This window comes from Acanthisitta chloris, unplaced genomic scaffold, assembly GCF_000695815.1.
Source record: "Acanthisitta chloris isolate BGI_N310 unplaced genomic scaffold, ASM69581v1 scaffold2815, whole genome shotgun sequence".
Classification (NCBI taxonomy): Eukaryota; Metazoa; Chordata; class Aves; order Passeriformes; family Acanthisittidae; genus Acanthisitta; species Acanthisitta chloris.
In genome coordinates, this window is record NW_008671901.1 from 14,782 (window position 1) to 26,074 (window position 11,293).

Below are 11,293 nucleotides of genomic sequence, written 5' to 3' on the forward strand. Positions count from 1 at the left end.
AGCTTTCATCTAGGTTGACTGCCATTCATAAACTGCTTTGATGAGCTCCCATCTCCCTTTCCCTCCTCCAAGCAGAAGCATCATCAAGGCTCTAAGTGGGACCTCACAAATGGAAACAAGGCCTGGAGTCTGACTGCAAAGTATAGCACTGATATGCTGAGTTACTACAAAGGTGACCAAGCAGTCCCAGCCCTGGCCCTGACAAACAGCCTTTTTCACAGCTCAGCTGAGACTTCTCCAAGGATTTGAATGAAAGATATCAGAAACTAATTTCTAAGATGTTGCCACACAGATCATTTGTGAGTAAAAGGCAAAACTGGATTAGCAGTGAGCCAAGAGTGCTCTTCATAAGCACTGATCCCAGCCTAACTACACAGGTCACATCTTCCTGGTGTTGGGACTGAGCAGGAGTGAGCAAGGAGGAAACCAGAAAGAGCAATACTGACTTGCACCCCAGCACAGCCTAGTGGTGAAGCTCTTTGCCAGTGCTTTACAAAGTGCAGGTTTCCAAGGGCATAACAACAGCATGCTTCATCCTGGAAATTATTTGTATTACTGTCCTATTTACCTTGACTTAGCATGTAATAGATTTAAATGTAAAACAAGATTTTGTTCTTCCAGATGTTTATTTTATAAAATTTGATTTACTAGAAAAATACAGTATTTCTAATTTATGGCAACCTCTTCTAAACCCTTTTTAATTGGATGGGTATTTCCGTGCCATTATTATCCTTCTGAGTTTGATGGCAGCATTGTAATTGTACCAAGTTCTTTCCTGAAGAGAAGGCAGTTTTCTTTCTCTTATTCACCTCACTATGGCCTGAAGTTATCCTGCAGAAGTCTCTAATGAATTTGAGTGATGCAGTAAAAACACATTCTCTGTGAGAACATTTTCAGCAAACTGTCTTCTACAACACTCTTATTTCTGTCTGGAGATGGAGAGACAAACAGATGGGGCTGTTTACCACCACCTCATACAAACACACTACTGTCTTTATGCTTTTAGAGAATCTGCCTTGTGCATGTGCCAGAGGCAAAATTAAAAGTAAGATATTAAGAAAAACATGCAATCTCTTTTCAAAGACTCCAAGCCATGCTGTTGTCACACTGTTCCTTATCTTCTACATTGTTTCACCTTTTCCCAGGCTAAGCTTACTTAAGGCACTAGATCTTGTTATACCTTTGTCTACAGAAAGAAAAATCCTCTATTCCATTCTTACTTTTACTCTGTAGATGAAAAATCCTACATAAAAAAAAATTAAACCACCCTCCACTATTTCTTCTATAAATTGCAGGTATTATATATGCTAAGCATCAAAATAAAATGATTGTTTTCCTAGACCTCTAATTATTTTGGTCGAGTCACCATCCCTGGAGGTTTTTAAAAGATGAGTAGATGTGGCACTTAGCAATATGGTTTAGTGACAGACTTGGCAGTATTAGGTTTATGGTTAAACTTGATGATCTTAAAGGTCTTTTCCAACCTAAATGATTTTATGATTTCAACAAATATCTATGAACTGTCTCTAGAAGTTCCATATCTTTCTTAAAATCCTGACCAGGGCATAGTATTTTATCAGAGGCTCACCAAAGCTGTGTTTAGTGGTAAGACCACTTACAACTTAAAATGTATATTTTGTGCAATCTTTTCAGTCACAAGACTTGATATGAGGTCAAACCACATGTCTACAAAGGACCCTGGTATTTTCCTTAACCTGTTCCAAATCATCTGTTGCTTACCCTGTTTCCCATAGAAGTAATTTCTCTTAGCTTTATAAACCTTAAATTTAGCTAATCTGCATTTCCTTATCTGCTCTCAGTTTCTTCTTGAGGTCTTAATATAGAACCACAGTATGAACTTGTGTCAAAAACCATCACAGCTTTTATACAAAAGGGTTTTTAAACATAAGTGTTTTAACTATTGTTGCCTCTTCCCAGAGTGGGCAGTGGAATACTGTGGAAGTGCTGGGAAGATGACTGGTTATTTCAAGTTTCCTTTCCTTCTCCACTGCCTATTAAATCTTGCCCTAACACACTCTTGCCTAGGGGAGTCACGCCAAGTTGTGCCGATGGAAGAAACACATCAACATGAAAAAGCAGGAGCCTGATGAAAGAATACTATAATGTGAAAAAAAATAAAAGAACATATTGTTTCATAATGTAAGACGACAGAGGATTGAGTCTGTCCTGGTTACTTGCAGTGGCATCTTCCAACCTCTCTAACAAGGCTTGATGGGACTCCTTCAGAGAGCATGCAGACCTGAATTAAGAGCTAATCAAAGCCCTCTCACTCCCAGCCAAGTGCAATTTTGTTAAACTCTTGCATAAATGATTACAGCAAGGCAGCAGAGTTCATGTTTATTACCTGAATTGTTTGGTAAACCGAAGGATCAAATCCTTTCACAGTCACCTCTCGGAAAACTCTTGGCTCCAGTTCCTCTTTGGTCAGATCACAGTGATATATAATACCTAAAATACAGAGTAAATTTGCAGCTTAGTATAGACCCATCATTAAAAGGATGCCAGTGATGGAGTAATGAATGGCAAAAGTGGCTCAGCAGGGTGAAAAACAGTAGCTCCAGACATGGTTTTGTCATGTATTATATAATTTAACACACCTATATATGCACTTCATCTAGAGAGGGTGCAAAGGCTTCCTGCACAGAAAGAATAATTCTCATCACTCATACATAGCCAGGTGGGTTAAGCAAAATGGGAAAAAACACTGTTTTCATGAAGCAACAAATCACTTATTGAGAATGATAATGCTGGAAGAATGAAATATAATGTCCATTTTAAAACATCTTCTCTAGATCCAGCAGACTGAGAATAAATATATCAAGAATTTCACTCCGGTCAACATTTTTCCCTTTGATATAATATTTGAAATTACGATTCAAATGGACGCCCAGGGCACAGAAAGCGCTAAGCACCCATCTGAAATTGCAGCAGACTGGCACAGGTTACCTATGGAACTGAGCACAATCTGGTCTCGTATAATTTCTTTTACATCTTTATCCTGCAGGTTTGATGGCAACCTCACTTGCTTGAGTTGCACCTATGACTCATGACTGTGCACATGAGAAAACCTAAGTCTGTAAGTAGTATAAAACTTCCTGATTGCAGCAGAGGCAGAATTGCAGAGACTGCAGCCATCTAGGCACTACACAGATGTGCGGTTAGCTAAGAATGATTTTGCATTTAGACTCCAAATCATACCTCCTGTCATTCAGCCCTAATAACATCTGAGTATGTGCCATACACTGTGACTTCTGTTGTGTTTGCACACTGGTTAACACACTACAAATTCCTAATATTCATGGATATACTACAGATACATATGATACATAAACTAACTTGAGTGTTAATCCTTTGTTATTTTCCTCCTTTACAACAAGCTGGTGCCTGCAAAATTTGAAATATTTATTAGGGAAAAGAACCCTGAAACTGAGAGCAACAAGCGCTCCACTGGGATCCCCAATGTAATAAAATCAACCAAGGTGGACAAGACTTGATTGAAATACTGCTGCATTGTGTGTATTTTAGATTCTTTCAGGAAACCAGAAGTAATTATTACAGAGGTTATAGCTATAAAAATTTATACTGAAACATGAAATAATGAGGAAACATATCTGATACAAGGGAATTGCCTCATTAAATCACTTTTATAGACTGTGGAAAATCAGGATGATACACATTGGCAAAGAAATACAGATGCAAACCAACATTTCTAAAAACTGATAAAGCCTTTTTCCATAATGGTGAATTAATAGGAGACTAAAAGCAGGACTACCCTACTCTGCTGGGATTCTTCATTTATCACAGAATGACCAGCAAGCCTAATCAGGGTGACAGGTGCAAACAAGCATTAAAGTAGCATTTCCATTAAAGATTAGGATCCAGAAAATGATGTGAAAGTACAATGTAAAGCACTCCAGGCAGTAACAGGCAGAGCAGTCAGTTGACACATATGCAGCTGCCCAGGCTGGATAATGTCTGGGTAAACATTACACACAGAGCAGGCAGAATAGCTGTGTCTCAGCAAACCACATGATGAGGTACAAGCACGGTCACAGACTGCATTCCAGGAACCAATCAACCTAATGCCAGAGTAACATGCAATTCAACCCCTGGTACTGCATCTCTTCTGCTCTTTTTAGCATCACAGAAGTTAATGTCAAAAACCATTGTCATGTTGGGGCCTGCATCCTTTTCCTGGGTGTTAAGCAAATGCAAAACAGTAGAGTGGTCACCTAAGTGTCTGACTGGAGTGGACAGCATGGATAACCATATTTTTCAAGGAATGATAAAAATTATTTTTAAGGTGTCAACATCTATGGTGTTAGAACTGTTTTATTCATTCTTCCTACATATGTTTACTATTGCTTTTGTTGTAGGTGTTAAACACCAGTATGTTAATTTGTTTCTCATTAAAAAAAGTGGTACAACTTATTACAAGTACAAATTTTATTGACTTCTATTAGTAAAATAGGAAGATATTGGTTAATCAAGGATCAGCCCCATATCTTTTCCCTAATTATTCCACTGATTGGGTGCATGGAGGTTGCATGCAAATCAAAATATAGACACACATACCAAAAAATTACCTCTCTGATCTGCTTTCCTTACCCCTTCCTTATTCTCATACAGCCTACCCCCATTTCTTACTTTCCCTTTTTTTCTAGATTCCAGGTCACTTTACCCCAGTTAACAGAGCGAATTCTTTGCAGATGCTAAACAAATGAATGAAAAGGAGAAAAACAATTCTGCCTAAGCAACCATCAGGCAGTGAGCAGCCACTGCAGGCTGGTTGGCAAGCCATGGGCTAAAACAGATCTCCAGGCTCTTCCTCATCACATTTAGCAGCTGCAGAGACTCTACTGGCTCAGCTGAGATGAATGGTGCAGGCTTGTAAGACTGGCAACTTCTGGCCCACGAGGTGGGACGTGACCAAGTGAACATGAAGCTGGATGAAGTTAGAGGTAAATGTAAGAGTGCCCTCAAATTGCTCTCCAGCTGCAATGATCTAAATGTTGCTTAAAAGAGGGACTGGAAACATAATAGATCTTATTTCTGGTTATGTATACAGTAAGATGAGGGGAAATTCATCACACTTCTTATCTGCTATGCTTGAAACATAATTTTGATAATTTGACATAATCTATTCTAGTAAAACCAGCAAACCTATCAAAACTATTATACAGCCATTTTGCAACGTGATGCTGCTGTGCTCTAAATGAAACAGGGCAAAAATATATGTCAGATACTACAAGAACATTTTTGATCATCTTAGGATTCACAACCTTGGAAGAAGATAAAGATCCTGAAGCCTATCTCCCCCTCCATATTTGGATCCTGTCCTGTATTAGCTCTTGATTTTTTTGAGCCATAAAGAAAGAAAAAGAGTGAACAGCAAATACATTTTCTTGCCATATACTAGCTTGACAAGTACATAGAAACTACCTTCCTATGCAAAATCCTAAAATATTTATTGGTGTGCCACATGTATTACATAGTGGTTACACAGTGGTTCTGGCTTTGCAGGATTGTGCAAAAAATTCCTACAGCAACCCAACAAAATCAAGTTCTGTAAGGACAGACAGTAAGGATGCTCTAATGAGACTATGCATAAATGAATCACAAAACCATCAGAGAAAGAATTTCTGTGACTTTTATTAATGTTCTTTAAAATTGTGATGAAAATCACATTCGATGCATTAACAATTGTCTTCACCAGAATTTGTAAATTTAGATCTTGCTGCATGAAACAAGAGCTGTGAGACTGCTACAATTTCACCTCCAGTGCAAGCCAGTCTTGAGTAATTTCTTAATGCAGGTCTCTCAGATACCAGTAGGCATATTATGTAGACTTGATGGATCAAGGACTAGAACATTTTGAATTGCACAACCACTGCTTACTACATGGGAGGATGCAGTTTTATCTGCATCTTAGACATACTGAATAACTACTAAACAACAGAAAATAAGAAGGGCATTGTTCCCAGGGAAAGAAACAACAACTGAGGGGGAAAACCCCACAATCTTACCTGGAGATAAAAAGGAAGTGAACTGATAGAATATTTCGGTGTCCTTCTTTTGGCCACTATATCCCACAATACTGCCAACCTCTAGGGGGAAAGTCTTGAGATGTGCACCAGTGGCTAGGTCATGGAGTTGCAGGATATTCTTCACATCATGCAGGTAGCACAAAACCAGGAAATTGGACCTCACACAAGCAACCCACTCTGCACAGCACAGAAAAGAAAAACAAAGCCATAGAAAATACAATTAAAAAATGCAAGAAAGAAAACAATCAGACATAATCTGAACCTAACATTCTTCAGCATACCTAAATACATGCAGCAAAATTCCTGACATGCACTGCATTTAACTCTTAAATCTTTGTAAGTCACCTGCCTCCTAAAACAAAAAAGTGAACTGAAAGCAAAGTCTAATATTCTTTGGAAATGCACCAACCATGCTGCTTGAAGTTAATTTATGCAGACACAGGAATAAACAATTGCTTAATCAAGATGCTTATGGATTTGGGATGTTTATAGATCAATATTGCTCTTAAATATCACATATTTCAATGCAAAACCCAAGCAAAATGTTTATCTTTGCTGCCAGTACTTACAAAAATGCATGAAAATCAAAACCATCATTATGATTTATACTCAAACTAAACTAATCAGAACAAACAGACATGTGACTCTGTATTGCACACTGAAGTATAGAACCTACACATACTAATCATCTTGATTTTATTGCTTAAGTAATCAGGAGGCTGTTCTCACAAGCAAGTGCTACCAGGTGTAAGAAAAGGGCAATTCTGGGGTGATATTCCCAATATACCATAAGAAAAAACCCCACATGTTTATTCAAGAAGCCAATATTGCTAAACAGCACACTTGAGACTGTAAGGGAGCAGGAGCAGGATGCAGCACAGTGAACTCAATGCAGCAGAAGGACCCAGGAGCAAAGCACTCTGCTGAGGTTCATTGCCTTTACATCTCTCCTGGCAGTCCTGGGCCCCTGCAGAATTGCCTACCTCAGCTGTACAGCTCTGCAGGAACAAGAGCTTTTGCTTCACAGAACCTTTCAAATTCTGAGTTGGTTCTTTGGAATAATGACTAGAGATATGCAAACTCTTTTTTTTCATGACATGCAGATTTTTTAAATTGGAATTTGGAAAATCCAAACTGATTAAAATGAAAAATCTGGGCTGGAAATTTCTAGAAAAATCTCTGTAGTTCTACTGACCATCTCACTTCAATCCCCATTTCTATACTCTGTGAAGAGCAGAAACTCTTCAGAGCTCCAGTTCACCCCGAATATATCAGGCAATGTATTCTCTCCTGACTCCTGTGCCATTGGCTTTACATCTTTAGCGACAAATCTGTTTAGTTACTCTTGCAGACAGGAAAAAGACTGAAATGCCTTAATCTTGCTCAGTATTTCTGTCATTTAAGAAACTACTATGCAACAAAAGTATTACAATTTCAACTTCATTTCATTAATTCACAAATTGAATACAAGCAGGACAAAATACAAACAAGGTTAAAAGTCAAGAGAGAGTATTCTGAAGGTGAGAATGAGGGAAATTTTTGTTTGTAGGACTAGGTGAGGAGGTGATTCTTATCCTCTTCCAGCTGTACATGTGAAACTTCTTCCCTGAGAAGTCAGACTTGAAATCTAAATCATAGGCAAGGTGTCAGCATTGGCTTATCTTCTGTTTCATCTTCTGGTAGCAAAAAATAAGAAGATGGAATCAAATGACCAAGAAAACTCAGGTAGGACTGACTGGGGCATGCTCATCTCCATTTCACAGTGGTACTTTGGCACTGTGAGATGGAAAGTTTAAAATGCCAACATTGGAAGAAAAAAAATATCAAAAACCAAAACAGAAACATGTCAAAATTGACTGAATTTCAGTTTCATCCTATTTTCCATTATTCACATTTTAACAGTTCTTTCCAGTTTCCCCAGGGTGCTATAAAACCAAATAGTTTGAATTCACAGAGCTGTACTGAATACAGTCTTATAAGTTCATCTTTGCACATTCAGGTTCCAGAACAAAAGTTCAAAGTTGTATCATGTGTCCCCTCCATTAAGGGTGACAAGTTCTTTCTGAATTGACAGTCAAAACTCCTTATTCTGACACAACTGCCTTCTTTACCAGTCCCTGCTTTCATACAGTTAGGTCTGTCATGACCCCCTGGAGCTCAAAGACCTTCAAATCCTAATAGCTCGACAGTCTACTTTGCTTTTAGCTTATTTCTAAAAGACCAGTGAAATTTAACTTTAGTATGACTTTGTAGACATATGAATTTATGTTTCATAAATACCTAAACAAAGCTTTACTACTCCCCTCTTCCCCAACACTACCACTGCTATTTTTTTACCCTCAAACTTTCTAACTCACTCATGAGCTTCTAGTCTAGGGAATTTTCTAACCAAAGCCCCAGAGAACAATGCCAATTGAAACTTCAACCATGAAGCCATAATGTGAAATAATAAGATACAGCACAACATAACAGTGTTGATAAATTAGTAATTGATACGTAATTTTAGTCCTAGAGTGGCTACAATGTCATATTTGAGGCTGGAGAACATAACAAACTTTGTAAGTTAATTATTATATTCAATTACATATTCTGAAATACAGAGCCATCTTTGGTTGTATGAACAAGTAGAACATGCAGCATTGTAAACTATTGGTTACGTTGTCCCTGCACAAATCTGCCAATATTTACATGTATAACTGGTTTATGAACACAACACATGAATTAAAAAGGTACCATCCCAACAGCAACACACCTTTTCTGACTGCAGAATTAACTGCTCTGCAATGAGTAGGAGACCACATGACCTCCACTGGTATACTCAGCAACATCTGTGACTAAAATGTCTGGTTTTACTTTCAAAATTGCTTGACAAAAGTTTCACTAAATGTATTACAGACACTCTCAGATCCACTTCAAAAGTATACAACATATAGTTTTGCTTCAGCAAAGACACTTAAGGCATCTTTATTTTACAATTAAATTGTGATGACCTCTTAGTTCCTCACTGACCATTTGGTGAAGCATTTCAGTTTAATGGATGTTTTCATTAGAAGCTGAAGTACATTATTACTTTGACTTATATATTATGAAGAGATATTACGCTATTAAAAAGATTCACTCGCCCAGGAGTAAGGCTGCTGGCTTATGTGGGGATTCCTGCCACCAAAGAACTTGCCTAGGAAGCAGCAACATTAACTCTCCATCACTCCTTTGATGTTCTGACCTGTCATTTCTACAGCATGTTAAGTGTCCAAATGTACCAACATGCTTTGACAGATGCAGGCTGAAATGCTGATGGAGAGTCATAGAATTTTAGAGGTTGGAATGGAAACAGATCAACTTACACACAAAGAGAATTCTACTTGTTCTATAAAGCAGGTCTTTACTTAAAAAAGTAGCAAGCATGAAGGAATTTGTATAAAAATGGATTAATAAAAAAAGAGTATTGTTTAATAACCAATTGTGCTAGTCAGATAAATCACAATTGTATCTTGCACTGTATGAAGAACAAACTACATAAATGCACACAAAGCATCTGTCAAAAAAACAGCTCAGAGGTTTTTCTGCATTATCTGAAACTAAGTCTCAGTTTTCACAGAACTTTCCAGAAAATGATGCGATTAAAAAACCCCATTTATTTTAATTATATCAAACCCAAAGATTTATGTTTTGAGCTTGCTTTTGTACTTAGAGATTTCCATGCCCTTCAAATTTCCCAAGGCTTTTTTTTTTCAAGTATTGTTCAATCCTCCAGAACAGCAGAAAATCCTGTCTCAAATTCTGATCAATTTTGTTCAAAGTGTGCTGCACTATTGCCAGATTCGCTCTTTTCCTTCTTTCTGCTTAAAAATCCCCTCTCGCTGTAAGCCCTGACTGTCTAGTAAACATTTATTATGCTGACATGAAGCAGGAAAATACTTTCCTTCTTTTTCTACAAACAGAATTAAAACAAGGACAGATGAAGTAACTTCACTATGGCCACAGAAGACATTAGAGAGAGAAAGAGAGAGAAACAGGGAGGGAGAGGGAGAGGGAGGGAGGGAGAGGGAGGGAGAACTCTTACCTAGAACATCCCTTTCATGTTCAGGGACAAGAACTTTCCATTTGGATTCGTCTGGGTCGCTGAAGTCAATGTTGATTAACCGGTAATTTGGAGAGTGGCGGTTTGTCTTGAAAGTGAACACAGTTCCTTCATTCGTGACATACTCATACTCAGCCTCAAAGTTATCTATCAGTTTCACCCATTGAAGAATTCCTGCAAGATCAAACATAGAATGGAAATTCTTTACTTCCTGAGACAAAACCTTTTAACACCTGAGGGCAAGGCCTTCCTGACACTTGCTGCAGGCTCCTTCTTGAACAGCAGCAGTGACCCAAAGTGGTACAGCTATGGAAAGGGCAAAATGTGTACTAAGAACTTCCAAAGAGTTCTCCAGATTGATAGGCTGCAATGGAAAAATTCCAGTTCATGGACATGTTATAATAACTGGTCCTGAGGAATTTCTAGCAAAACACACACAGAATATGGACAGGATTATGGCTAGTGTTTCACCAGCTTTCCTAGGGGGCTGCTGGAAAGCTCAGGTATTTGCTACAGAAGTTGATTTACTACACTGGCTGCTGTGAAGACAATGCCATGGAGCACATCAGGGTCTTGTCAACAGAGCTCACAAGTCCCCACTTCTACAGTCATCTTAGAATGGGGAGTGGCAGCTGAATCAAAAGCCTGTACAAGGCTTTTGAGCTCAATTTTATTTTTCATAGCTTTTCTAAAACGATTGTGTAATTATAAAGAAATGTTCCTGAGTGTTTTTTTATTTTGTCTTTCTGAAAAAAAACCTTATTTGAATGGAAAGCTTTTCATTCTTCTTAAGAGCCCAGAACTTGCCACAGAATAGAAATTATACTATTTGTATGAGTACAATAAACTTCAATATGAGGAGTTTCCCTTTTAACTCAGAAACAACATTCCTGAAATGTTGTTCTGCAGAAGCTTGTCACCACCAAAGGACAACTACAGTTAGCTAAAATGTTAACATCTGGGTTTGCAAAGAATAAAATTGCATTTTCCCTATCAACCTTCTAGAATATCACACTCAGTAATGAAAGTGGTACAGAGTGAGTAGTATTGACTCAACCTGGAGTTAGGACTTTTAGACTCCACTAATTTTTGTTCACATTTTACTGTTTTGTAGTAAGTTAGAGGCTAATAGAAAGAAAAAGCA

General features: G+C 38.0%; 1 protein-coding gene across 1 annotated transcript in view; it reads right to left on the minus strand.

The window, feature by feature from the left end:
* Nucleotides 1-2,365: 2,365 nt before the first annotated feature.
* LOC103801840 (prolyl endopeptidase-like) overlaps nucleotides 2,366-11,293 on the minus strand; it is a gene marked incomplete at both ends in the record, with an annotated part of 32,518 nt that continues 23,590 nt past the window's right edge. The window contains 3 exons of the mRNA XM_009074274.1: nucleotides 2,366-2,469; nucleotides 6,048-6,245; nucleotides 10,132-10,323. Coding sequence (XP_009072522.1) covers nucleotides 2,366-2,469; nucleotides 6,048-6,245; nucleotides 10,132-10,323 — 494 coding nt within the window. The remainder of the gene's footprint in view (nucleotides 2,470-6,047; nucleotides 6,246-10,131; nucleotides 10,324-11,293) is intronic.